At 34.8% G+C, this 14,558-nt stretch overlaps 1 protein-coding gene across 1 annotated transcript in view; it reads right to left on the bottom strand.

The window, feature by feature from the left end:
* RIMS2 (regulating synaptic membrane exocytosis 2) overlaps positions 1-14,558 on the bottom strand; it is a 301,167-nt gene that overhangs the window by 191,106 nt on the left and 95,503 nt on the right. The window contains 1 exon segment of the mRNA XM_032222740.1: positions 2,097-3,010. Coding sequence (XP_032078631.1) covers positions 2,097-3,010 — 914 coding nt within the window.

The following is a 14,558-nucleotide window of genomic DNA, read 5'->3' as shown; positions in this document are numbered from 1 at the left end:
ATCTGAGCCCTTAGTCCATTAAAGCTTTCTAAAATCAACATTCCAATCACCAATTTGTAGACTATTTTTTTTCTTTTTCAAAATCTTCAACTAGTAATTAAGTCATTAAAACTTTTTTCTTAAAAGATTAAAGGCTTAACTGGTGAATACAGGAAAACCTCTAATTCTGTAATTTCTCAATCTTTATAGAACAGTAAAAAAATATATACAAAGTAATTAAGATTGGAGATTTGGTTGAACTTAAAGTCCATTTAGGATATATTGAAAACTATAAGCTTGATGGAATTCTATGAATCCCAGCTGTTTGCAAGCTGACCATAAAAAACTCAATTCCTATCTACTTTAAAAAACAAACACCACCAGCTGCTTGGAGTGCATTTGGGTGATTTCTAGATCTCTCCTTTCTCCAGAGAGAGGCTTCAGGAGTCCAGCTCCTGCATTCAACTGCTGTTTTCAACTGTAATGTCTCCTGCTCTTCGTGGAACATCAATTCACCATTTCTCACCAGATGTGACTTTCCACTGTACATTCTGAACTTGTTCATGAGAAAATAAATGTATGTGTGGCTCTTAGAGTACCAACATTTTTTTTTGGGGGGGGGGGGATTTAATGCTTGTAGTCCTGTATTACAGATCAAAAGTAAAATATTGAAGAGGGCAGCAATAATTTATAAAAAGTCAGTTTTTCTCTCTTTTTTCCTTTATACCATAAATATATTTCTTCAAAGCAGCAACACAGAAGACATATAATTGCAAGGTAAATGTTGCAGTCCAAAGAACACTTATAGGGAGATAAATATTTTTTTTATTTTCAATTACTGTAAACATATTTAGCTTCCTGATATAAATATAAAACATAAATCTAGCAATACATACAACTCTTAAAAATAGTGTAAATATTTTGGTTTTAATAATTTAACTCCATAGTTCTGAAAGTTTAAATCCTTATAATACCTCTTTTGACAGGAAAGGAAAAAGAGATGCAATTATAGTATCTTGTTAAGAATAAAAGAACCAATTGTCCTAGATTATTTGCATGTAAATCTCAAAGTGTAATATTTTAAGAATAGTAATAATATGAGGTTTTAATGGGAAAAAACAGAGTAAGTTCACTATACTATATTCTAATATACCATATTACAGAATTACACTTTTTACAAGTACTTCACTTACCCTGCAGCAGTTTGATATCACTACATTCAAATGTCACATTTAAAAGCATAAAATGTCCTACACAGACAGATGAAATCTAGAATTATCAATAGCTGTAGTTTATTACTTTCAATCTGTCAACTTCAATTGTTTAGCAAATTCTTATCAGTTATTGGTGAACAAAGATCAGTAGATTTTTTAAAAAATTAAATGTTCATTTTTGTATTGCACTGTTTTAATTACATATAACATGGGGGTAATTAAATCACATGATTTTTAAAACCTTAAAGCTGCCCCTGGGGTTAGGTTGAACTGTATCATGACATGAATATTAGTGTGGGAAAGGTAATTAAGACTTTCAATTCTATTTTATTGACTCAAATTGATCTTCCTGATGTTGCTATAAGATCCACCATAAAACAGAATAATACAAAAATAATATATCATAATACAGAAATTGGGATTTTTGCCATAATAAAAATAATAGATTTTTGTGTTTTGTATGTATGTGAGAGCAGTCAAAAAAACCCCAAAACAGCCTCTAAGAACTATGTTATCTTGACACTTCACTTCACAATTCAGCGCTATCTACTTACTGGTTCTGTGTGTTTGGTTTTAAACTAGGATGCACAGTTAGTCAGAAAAGCAAGAGCTAATCTATAGTTTCATACAACTTTTGCCCTGAAAAGCATGTTTATAAAAAGCAAATAAAAACAAAAAATTCTATCGATTACTGGTTCATGTAGATTTGAAACTATTAAAAAAGAGAAGATGCACAAAATTCATTTGTAAAAGCTCTACTGAAATTAGGCAAACCACATTTTAAAGCATCAGCATGAAGAACATAACCTCACAGTAACTGTGTACTTCTATTGTAGTTTCAAATCCCGTACATAAAATAAATTTCCCCTCTACATAAAGGCAAACAGAAAAAAAAGGCCTTACCTTTTTCACTAACACTTTCACTTTCAATCTCTACATCATCACAGCTCGTATATTCTGGTGTAGAAGCCAACTCTTCTTCAGAGCTGCTCAATGACACCTGGCGCATTTTACCTCCTTTTTTTGTTTTATGAGGCTTTGGTGGTGGAGGCCTAACTGATTCCGACTGATCCGAACTCAACGAATCATTTCTTAACATGGTTTCCATTTTTTCACGTTTTGTCTTCCGTACGGCTGAGCTTGGGTCTAAATGATGCTGTTTTCTTAATGGATCAGTTCTCCTCATATCTGGTCTATCAAAAGGTATTGGACTCCTCCTAGGTGTTGGAGGACTGTGATTTGCAGTTCTCTGCCTATTGGGACTTAGTCCCTGAGTCCTTTCCATTGAATACGAACGTTGGTCCATGGCAGCTCTGCGTTCAGAGGTAGACCTTTGCCTGGATGGTCGGTCCATTCTCATCATCGAAATCCGGGAATCTTCCAATTCAGTATTGGCCAAAGACACATCACTGTGCCTTCTTTCATGACGTGCACGCGAGACTTCAGCATGAATGCGCATTTGCTCTTCGTATGGTTGGGGTTTGACAGGATAACGAGCCAAATTAGGATCACTTCGGTATCGTGCTTGATATTCTTCCTCCCTCCGCTGCCTTTCATATTCCCCTCTATTTTGCATGTCATCTTCCTCTAAAGGATATTCCCGTGAACGTCTGCGATTTCTCCTGCTAGAATCCCTATAGTCATCGATTTCAGGTTCTTCGTATGGTTGCAACCCATGTTGTGAATGTCTGTCTGTATAATCTGATGGTGATCTTGGCATTGCAGCATCTGATGTTGCATACTGTGGATAGTCGTCTCTCTCCTCCAGCTGATTGAAACTCCTGTTCTGATCTCTGGGTATTGATGGACTTCTTTTTCTAAGCAATCAAAAAAAAAGAAAAATTACTAAACATGTATCTATTACAAATTGATTCAGAAAGTATTTATTCCAAATAACAGAGATACAATAACGTGTTGCTTGCTATACATAACCTAACTATTCATAACAACTCCAATAGATGACTATTATTTTAAATTCTACCCTGTTTCCCCGAAAATAAATCCCAACTGGAAAATAACACCTAGCATGATTTTTCAGGTTGCTCATAATATAGGTCCTACCCCCCAAAATAAGCCCCAGTTAAGATAATCAGACAGATGGAAGCAATTAGTACCATGTTTTACCTTATTTAACCAGAAAATAAGTATGCGTGGAATGTCAACAAGGAAGTTGACAATAAGCCCTAATGCATCTTTTGGAGCAAAAAATAATATAAAACCTGGTCTTATTTGGGGGGGAACACAGTACAAAGTCAAGGACTGTGTATGCCAGCTTTATACAATTTTGCAATACTTGTTAATAAAATGTAGTATCCAAAGCATAGACAACAGATTCAAATGTCATTATTTACATCCACAATGAAATAGAGATAATATGCATTGATATGTATGTATGTATGTATGTATGTATGTATGTATGTCAGCATATGTAGAATGCTTCATAGATTAAGCAGTCTTTTTTGCATATATTTTGCCTTTATCAAAATGTATTTTTCCCAAGTAAACATTTTAAAACATTTGCTTGCAGCAGATAAAATTATGTTCTAACTTGCTTTATTAATGTTATTAATTCTTGTTGTAGTCTCAACCTCTCATCTTCTATGTCTTATAGGATCTCTATATGAGGTTTATCAAGATAATTACCAGGAAAACATTTTTACATTCTAAATATTCACTAATATACTGTATTACCAATAAAAAAAATATTTCAGACTAATGCTAGATGCAATAAAGTAATGCAAAGAAAACTGAATAAACAAATAGATTTTGGGAAATTCCAACTATACTTAACTACTGTTTTTCACTCAGTTTTGCAAAAAGCATACATTTTACGTATCTTCACATTATTTTCCAAAAAGTAATCTGGATCTAAGCTGATGTCCATGGAACTAATAATAATAATAATGACCAACTACAAAATCAGGTAGGAAAACTTTAGCTCCTAAAACGTACATCATTTAAATCTAATTAAAATCGCATTGGAACTATACAGTGATCTCTATTAAATGTAATCCATCTCATTAATCTCTTGAAATTTCTGTAAGGTATATTTTAAAAGAAATGTTATATTATTATTGTTTATATCATGCCATCCTATCCTATTATCAAAATACAATGTAAGATAATAAACTACTTTGTTTCAAAGGGGAAAAATATTACAAGACTCTTGTCTAAATTATCAACTTCCCATTATATAAAAAGAGATGTTATATATTTTGTAGTGGAACATACGAATAGATAAAATGCTTAGAAAAGAGAATTGAATACCAACTTATTCATATTTCAAATAGACCACTGAGATTTCAGATATCATTTGTAATATAATAAGACTGGCACTCTAAGCATATACATTTGAATCCTTTTTTTTTTGTTTCTTAGAAAATACAGAGTATTCTACTAGGCATCCTTTTCTTAGCATTTATCAAATAAAATACAATACAAGGAAAGCAAATACAATACAAGGAAAGCAAATCATATTTTAAGTACAGTATGTTGTTTCTATTAAGTGAATATCAATTGTATTTTCAAAACTCTGCCTGTAAAGGTGATAGACAGGTCACAGTAACACTCTTTAAAATCATGAATTCTGAGAATATACTTGCTAAAATATAAAACAGTTAGACATGCATTTCTTTTAAACAAATTGTTTCCTTAAATATTCTTCTCTGGCTTGACAAGACTTTTATTAGTTTCATAGTAATATACAAAGCTCTTTCTTTACCTGTTGACCAGCCACTGCACATCTGGGAAATCGGGAGTATCAATTTCTGGGCACCCTATGGCTTCACTAAATCCTGACAGATTTGCGGATACCATATACAATTTTGTTTGTTTTAGGAGCCCAAAATAGCCTTTTCATATAAGTTCCCCACCTTAAGTACAAATTAATGAATATATGAAGGGAACAAATAAAGGTTTTAAAAATTACTAGTCTCTAATCTGAATTGTGATCTAGAAGAAAAGTTACAGAGAACATGAGATAGGAGCTACAGTTTAATACTGTTGTGATGTCTGTATATAGCTGGAGGTCAAGTAAGTATTACCCGATAAGGAGGATTATAGTACTTAGTTGATTAGTGATTTGTTACAGTATTGTTTTCTGCAAAATGCACATCATCAGACATTTTTGAACTATTTAAAGTATTTTTTTAAAAACCCTACATATTATATTAAAAAAATAAGGAAAAAATACTTTCCAAGTTTAAAAGTTTATATTGTTTTAAACATGTACTTGTAAAAATATCTTAAGTGTAATGTTACTGGAACATGAAAACACCAGCACTTTCCATTAAAATATATTCAAAATTCTTAAAAATGATTTATCTGAACTTAAAGTCGTAGATTTCCTTGATTGTTGGGTGACTGTTCTCGTTTCTAGGATCATCTGCCTACCATAACATCTGTCAGCTGAGTCAATCCTGAAAAGTTGGTGTGCTCTGTTTTTTTTTTTATTAGACATCAGCTCTCAAGAGCTCAGAAGCACACCCTTTTCGGCGGCAGCACCTACTATCTGGAACAAGATTCACATGGCCACCCATTCTGCCGCTGTTTAGAAGAGGTATAAAAGTCTGGCTCCTCACTCAAGTCTTTGGCAACGGAGAGTGATATTTCTAATTTCATTGGATTCGCTGTCTTTTATTTTTTATATTATTTTGATTTTACTGTAATTTATTTGATTATTGTGAATCATCAATAGCCAGGTATCATACAAATTAAATAAATTATTATCTGTTCACAACAATGTGAAGTCACACCTATGAGTTCCTTAGTTAGCCTTCATATGAATCAAATCCTTCCCTAGAACAAAGTTCCCTCTAAGCTGCGCGCCTGCGCGGCCACGCACATGACAAGAAAACACAGTGTAGAAGTTTCAAACTGCAGCGCAGGGTTTCTTTAAATGTGACTGAAAATATCACCCCTCCCTCCCTCTCTCCCGTCTCTCTCTGCACCGAACTCTCTCCTCCATCTGAAACGTGATTCGTTGGTTGTAGCCTGCATTTCTCTGCACATCCGGGGTTTCTCAGGCATTGTGTCGTCTGAAGCCCCATTCTGGACTGGACAGTCTTTCTGCGATCCCTTCGCTTAAGGGAGAGAGGGAACTAGCGTGGAATTGGACTGCCTGAGCCAAAGGGGACCACGGGATCTTGAGACTTGATTTTTAAGCAGTACCAATCCATTCCACTCTTTCCTTTCCCTTTCTGTCCTTCTTCTATCTTCCTTTCCTTTTCTTTTTCTTTTTCCTTTCTCTTTTCCTTTCATTTCCCCTTTCCTTTCCTTTTTTGTTTCCTTCTTTTCCATTTCCTTTCCTTTTTCCTTTCCTTTCTCTTTTCCTTTCCTTTCCTTCTTTTCCATTTCCTTTCCTTTCTCTTTTCCTTTCCTTCTTTTCCATTTCCTTTCCTTTCTCTTTTCCTTTCCTTATTTCCTTTTCCCTTCTTTTTTTCTTTTCCCTTCCCTTTCCCTCTCTTCTTCATCCTTTCCTTTCTTCTTTCCCACTTCCTTTCCTTTTTCCTTTCCTTCTTTTCCATTTCCTTTCTTCTTTCCCATTTCCTTTCCTTTTTCCTTTCCTTTCTTCTTTCCCATTTCATTTCCTTTTTCCTTTCCTTTCTCTTTTCCTTTCCTTTCTCTTTTTCCTTTCTCTTTTCCTTTCCTTTTCCTTTCTTTCTTTTCCATTTCCTTTCCTTTCTCTTTTGCTTTCCTTATTTCCTTTTCCTTTTTCTTTTCCCTCCCCTTTCCCTCCCCTTTTCATCCTTTCCTTTCTTCTTTCCCATTTCCTTTCCTTTTTCCATACCTTCTTTTCCATTTCCTTTCCTTTTTCCTTTCCTTTTCTTCTTTCCCATTTCCTTTCCCTCCCCCTCCCCTTCCTTCCTTCCTGGGGGTCTGAGGGAGAGGCAGGGGACCCTTTTCCTCCTTGCCCCCTTCCCCAACATCTGCTCTGATGGCAATTATGGATAAAAAAAATTCAGGTGCTCAGCATGAAAATGTGCCACTCAAGCACTATACTTTTCCACACACATTGGGAAAAAAATTAGAGGGAACATTACCCTAGAACTTAGGATATTGTAATGCATGGGTCATCAAACTACGGCCCTGGGGCCGGATACAGCTCACCAAAGCCATTAATCTCGCCTGGGTGGGAACACAAGACTGTCCTGCCCATATTGCCCTCCCTACCTGCTGTCCCCCACCAGCCTTTCGGAGGCCAAAAACGGAACACGCTGAGGCCTCAGGAGACCAAAAATGGGCCTGTTTTTGGCCTCCACAGGGAGAGAGAGAGAGGCAGGGAGGAAGGGACAAACACACATATACACACAAACAGAAGTCCCCTCTCTCTCTCTCTCTCTCTCTCACACACACACACACACACACACACACACAAAAGGCAGCCACATCCCTTCACTAACCTGCTTTCCATCCCCAGGAGCATAATAAATTAAAGTTTCATTTGTGTGTATTGCTTAATGGACTGCCCTAATTGCCCATGTCCACCCAGTCACATGACCACCTAGCCACACCCACCAAGCCTGAGGAACCATTAATTGGCTCCCTGTTTAAAAGGTTTGAGGATTCCTGTTGTAATATATCAGTGCAGTATATGCATGGACCCAAGCACTGGGGTCTTTTGCAACTGACTGGTGGAAATTTTGTCAATGTGCAGTTCTAAGATTCTGCACACTCTTTTCTAAGATAATATCAAGATTTTTTTGGCTACGGCATCCATTATTGAAACTGTTCACCCAGTTCAAGTTTACTGAGGTTCACACCCTAAATCTATCTAGCGGTTTCCATCAGCTTATTTCTATTGAATATGTTAGGAAAACATATGTTCCATAAGAGCAGCTCAGCAGTAGAACTAATTACTCACACAGATAGTCAACTTTCTTTTATTGGATGTGTTCAAGCAGATTTAATTTGAAATCCTAACTGAGCAGAACATTCACTTGGTTTAATTACCTGTTCTATTATTTCATATTCTCAGGATTATCCCCAAACTGATTCTCCAAAATAACTTCTCATTTTCATTCTTGGACTTATTATGGCATTGTCTGAATGATATGCCAAATCAAGATGTTTATCATAATGGGCCAGTTTAGGCTATGGGTCATTTAATGAACAAAAAGGAATACATCTTAAAACCAGACATGGCCCACTTTTCTTTTGTTGACTTCTGCAGTAAGTCCTGTTTTGTTCTGTTTTAGGAAAGTTATCCTGCTGACAGACTTTAATAGTTCAAACCTGCCCTCTACTCCTTTTTATTTTTTTCCAGACCAATGGACCTTCAGAAAGAAATTATGTAAATGGATTTGGGCTCTGTCCATCTGTCTTTCTGTCAGCAGAATTTGGTGTGACAGCAAAAGCTAACAAGAAAAAAAAAATCAAGTTAGAAAATGGCTTGAATTTAGTTGGCAACTGCAGGGCAAAAAAATCAGGGGAAAAAAAACCCCAACGTGTCCTAGATTTTATCCTACCATATTTATTCTTGGTTTTGATTATATAGAATAGCATAAAATAAAATCAGCATGACTGCAACAAACCTACAAAAAATGCTAGGTTTTGAACAGAGAACCTTTGGAACGAACTCCCCGCAGAGATTCGGACCCTCGCCTCTCTCCAGGCCTTCCGAAAAGCCGTTAAAACCTGGCTGTGTTGACAGGCCTGGGGTTGATGAGCTCCCTTCCCCTCTCGACTTCTGTGGCTGTTGGCTATTTTAAATGCTTGTCTTGTACTTGTGAGTTGTGCGCCGCCCTGAGTCCCGCAGGGAATAGGGCGGCATATAAATAAAACAAATCTCAATCTCAATCTCAGTTCCTACAAATTTTGCTGGACACTTGGATTCTGATCTAGAGAGCTACTGTACATTAAGAATCAGAGAACTGATTCTTAATGTACAGATACCATATTAATAATTGGATTGATATTGATATCTGAACAAGTATATATACTAGTAAAATTAAATAAAGCTCTGTTTAAATTATTATACTGACACAACTTACATGAAGTTCCAAAATAAACTAGAAAGGTATAGGAAATCAATATTATTTCAGAATTATCTGGACTAATTTGAATGCAGTGGACTTTGTATTAATGTAAATTGTTTAAAAAATACTAAAACAATTGCCTTTGTAACTGAAGTCAATAAACCAAGGTGTACTAAACTGCGAGATTATTAACGGTAGATTTTGATTCAATAATACGTGTTTAAATATAATTTGTATGAGTTTTAGATCAAGTGCTTTTTAGTTCTGCAATGACATACTACTATTTTCTCATAATGCGACTTCTGATTAATCATTTGAGTAGTATATATCAAAGTAATTTTCCATTACTTTTTTGCACATACATGAACAAAAACTAAAAGGGTAATTTCAGCAGCAGATTAATGAACAAAGCCCTGTTTATTGAATCATTTGAATCTCAGCAAAACAGAGGTTTTTTTCTGTCTACATGACCCAGAAAGAAATCTCAATAGAAATTAGTTGGATAATACATAACTAACTCTAATGGGGGTTAACAGAAAACTAGTTAAAAACAGAAAACAGCCCTTTAAAACAATTTCAAAGGAATGTTAATCTACTTCCAAGGTATATGAGTGTAACAACAAAAAGATTTCTCTTTATGTAAATAGAATTGCCTAATACAGTTGCCCACAATCAGATAGTTTAGACCAAAAGCCTATTGAAAAGAACAACTTTACCCTGTTTCTGTAGTTAGAATAAAAAGTACCTATCACTGGGTTTTATTATTATTTTTAAGCATTTATTCATACAGTATTATTCTAATTTAACATGTACTTCAACAACTTACTTTTACCATACTTCTACTCTATCAGATCTATCAGAGGTTTTACCCTATCAGATCTATCAAATTTCTATTTTCACCAACTCGGCTTATACCTCTGTTTCAACACTTGGCTATCATCCAATACAATTATTCACTGTGTCTTTGCATTATCTCTGAGTTCCTTCTTCTCACCCTGTCTGACTCTTGTCCTGGCTTGAGAGAACCACTATATATTTCAATTACCCTTGACTTTCCAGTTCCCAATCTCACTTCTTTGCCATAGTTCTGCCAGTGGTTGAATCTGCTGTAAACACGTTTGATCCACTAATACAGCCAGTAGTATCATGATCAGCTCTGATTATTTATGAGTAAAAGAAAAAAATGGAATAAATTCTGTTCATACTTCTACTACATATTTTTGCCATCCTACAAATGGATGTGCAACTGACCTTTCAATTCTGTCCATTATAGCAGCCCTGTGGTTGCATGATCACAATCCAGGCCCTTGGATGCCCAGTTCAAGATTACAACTTTGCAGGGAGCTGTAGTCATGTGACTGCCATTTGCAACCTCCCCCACTGTCTTCCACATATACAAAATCAATGCAAAAGTCAGCAGGGAAAGTCACAATTCACTCCAATATGTTCTCGCTGGTTTTCCTAGGCTAGCATTGTGCCCTCCATCTCTTGGCTTTCCTGCACTTGTGCTACTCTGCATCTTCCACAGTCTACTGTCGCTCATACTGCACTGCACCCTACACTCCTTCCTCCACTCACAATTATGTGGCACCACTCCTTTCCTCCTCTGACCGCCCTCAACTCCTGCATGGCCTATAGCAGGACTCCCAGGGCCTCCCAACTCCCACTTCTGCAGCATCCAGGCATGTCTTATCTGGGACTTGCCACTTCCTGCTTGTTGGGATTGCCATCACTAAATGATGCAGTCATGTGACATCATACATCATGTCCGTTTTGCTTAAGGACAGGAACCCCAGTCCTAATGAACCATGGTTATGCAGTGGTTAGAGTGCAGTACTGCAGGCTACTTCTCCTGATCACCAGCTGCCAGCAGTTTGGCAGATCAAATCTCGCCAGGCTCAACGTTGACTCAGCCTTCCATCCTTCTGAGGTCAATAAGATGAGGATCCAGATTGTTGGGGGCAAATATGCTGACTCTATAAACTGCTTAGAGAGGACTGTAAAACACTATGAAGCGGTATATAAGTCTAAGTGCTATTGCTATTGCCAATTGCCATCATAACCTGAGGCCCACTTGTATTTAATTCAAAATTTCCTAATGACTCTTACTTTATTTGAGGCTTACACTGCATACAAGCACTTCCTGCTATACACATTGGTCTGTATTGCAGCGTTCTTTTTCAGTTTAGGGAATTTCAGAAATAAATATTAGTATTATGTAATTTTAAGTGTAAATAATAAAAAATGAAAAAACACCACCACATATTGCTAAAATAATTCATTTTAGTAGTATTTTAAGAATATGGTCTGGTACATTTCAAACATTTACTAAAAAAAATATTGTAAGAATACCTGTAAACAAATCAAATAAAAAGGTTACTAGATTTTTTTTGGGGGGTGACACCTGCAAGAGAATAAGACTTCTAGTTACATTGTTAAACTGAAGGAAGGCATTTTGGTACTAAAATTTGGGACATTAGGTTAAATATCTCATCATTTATATTTGCTGTGATAGTTACACTGCAAAGAAATTTTTAATACTATGTGTCACAGTTGCAAAAAATATTTAAATTGGATCTAATGAAATGCAAGTAGACCAATTAAAAAAAAAATGTAGCTGCAGAGCTATATAATTGTTTCAAAAACAGCATGCAAAACAATGTTCATTAATCTATAGTAGCTAAAATATTGGTACTAATATTATCAGTTATTATATATTGTTTTAAGAATCTAAAAAAATAATTATTATTATAGGCAAAAACGGAGCTGGGCCAAAGACAGATGATTAAAGAGAACTTTAACATTTATAGCTTAAGAAGGTTACTATTGTGACATTTATTCCAAAGAAAAGCATGCTCTTTTTTTTGTAAAAGAATTGATCAATTAAGAATTTTCAGCTCTTTTGTGTCTCAACTATAAACAATTATCTACATTCAGAAACCAATTGTCATATGTGTCCCTCTACCCATGATCAAGCCTTTTCTTTATTATGAGCAGCAATTAGAAATAGGTAAAAATAATTATTGACAATAAATTTTCTGTTTTGATCCCAAGTAGTTAAAACAAAGGTAAATTCCAAGGAATTGTATTGCTCTGTCCAGTTTATACCCATATATCCTGTTTTAAACACACAGATACACACCTATATACATACCGGTACATACATACATACCGTACATATATACAGTGCTGTATTCAATTATATGGGTCAATGAAATTTGCCCAGAGCAATTCTAAACTCCACTACAGTTAAAATATTTTTTAAACATCAAGCCTCTGATAATCTAATATTGGGTTATTAAACTTTGAAAAAGCAACAGCACTTAGAAATAAGTATATTGCTGATTTTTATAAATGAATAAATTTTAAAGTGCTTATGGTTAATTAGACCAAAAAAGAATCTACACCTACTTTAACAAGTTTAAGATAAAATCTGATTGATTGATTGATTAGGTGCTATCAGGTATTTAATTAAAAGCATATTTTTGGATAGATAGAATACATTTGCTTTTTCCCTTATAATTATAATACAGTACTTCAGTTGCAATATAAAAGAGAAAAGACATGAATTGTTCTGTGGAGGAGAACACTGAACAAAACAATAAACCAAAATCAGGTTTTAGTTAAAAAGTTATATTGGTGGACAAAATATAAACACTGAAGTAGACGTTCACACTGGATGCCTATTGGCAATGATTTACTGTAACAGCCCTGGGCTTGTGCAGAAAAATATGCAGCTTCAGCACAGTGGAGTTAGGAATTGTAGGAAAATCACTCATGTTTAGGAGAGCATAGAATTCCACAGTATCGCATGCCTATAGGACAGAGTACAGTAACATTAAATGCAGTGGCATTGCGGTGTTGTTAGTATAAGCAAAGGGATTATCATATAAACAGGAACCTGTTTATAGCTAATAAAACAAAAACCACTTAATAAGCTTTCTAAGTGTGAGGGGGACGAGACACTTTAATAAATGCTATTGTTAATGTGCAAAGAATGTGAGGTCAACAACTTCTCGATATGCAGAAAATAGAAGTCCTATATTATTAGGATGGTACAAAACCATGCTGCTATTGAGTATTATTGTTATATATTGTTTCCCAAATGAGCTTTCAGCATCTCTTTACGGTTTATTTTAGCTGCTAATAATTAAGGAACATTTCCAGCTTGACTAATTTCTTTTTTTTTTAATTCTCTTCTCCAAAGGAATGTAAAATATGATTTCTTTAAAAGATGTGTCGTTCTTGTTATTATTCTAAGCATTATTTTAAAAGTGAAACCTGACATTAATTAAGTCGCAAAGTTCCAAATATCATACACAGCTTTATTATAAATAAAACCTCAATGGGACGTACCTCTAGGTTAGAATACACATGACCATGGTCTAAATCCTAATAACAGACATTATTCAGTTTAGGAAAAACTGTGCAGTTACTTTTATAATATCATTAAAAGAATGACAAATAAATGCATATCAGTTGGATTAACCCTTGAATTAAACACAAATGTGCAATAAATAAATGTTCCTCACTGTCTTATAGCTAATAAGAAAACTGAAACATTCATTTCTTATGAAAAATGTAGAGGCCCTCATAAGTAGAGACCTTTAAAATATCAGAAATTTGTACAATTGTGTACATTTAATTACAAAAATAGATAGGACTGAACCTCTATTGATGCCCTATTTAAATGCTTCCCAGCATAGTACTGGAAAAAAAACAACCTTAGGATCTTTAAAAGAAGCGAAATACTCCTGAACCTAAAATGATTATATTAAGCTCAAGGCTTCTCTCATTAACAAGTCAATTGGAAAATGCATATTGCTACATTTCATATTAGATTTAAAGATACAAAAATCATACGGAGAAAGAGGGATGTTTTCACAAAAGTAAGCATATACTCTGAAGACTAGGAACTGTAACAATAAAAATGAAGAGGCTAGAACAGATTTTTACATGGCTGAAAGGAGTGATCTGAAGGCCTTGGGATATGCACTTGGGAGTACATGCTATATTTTGTAATAATTTTTTGTTTTGTTTTGTTTTTTAAACGGATAGGATCATAGAATCTTAAATAGGGGCATAGATTTATATGGCTACACAATGTATTCATGCTACAAAAGGTAAACATTATGGTAAGATGCAAGGTAGATTTAAATACATTTAAATGCTTGAATAAAATTAACAACATTCATTGTAAAGATGTCTTTTTTCTATCATTTTATTAAAAAGCAATCCACAACCCATAATGAAACAGTGGTTAAAACTGGATGACCGACTGCAAAGTGATGGCTTAATTGTTGTGTCCACTTAAGAAATATTTTTGAAAGTGCTAAACAGAAAATCTTTCTTCTCCACCGACACTCACACAAACATACATCAAAGATAT

The sequence above is a fragment of the Thamnophis elegans genome, chromosome 8, assembly GCF_009769535.1.
Source record: "Thamnophis elegans isolate rThaEle1 chromosome 8, rThaEle1.pri, whole genome shotgun sequence".
In the NCBI taxonomy this organism is placed as follows: Eukaryota; Metazoa; Chordata; class Lepidosauria; order Squamata; family Colubridae; genus Thamnophis; species Thamnophis elegans.
This window is presented reverse-complemented; position numbering and strand designations above follow the sequence as displayed.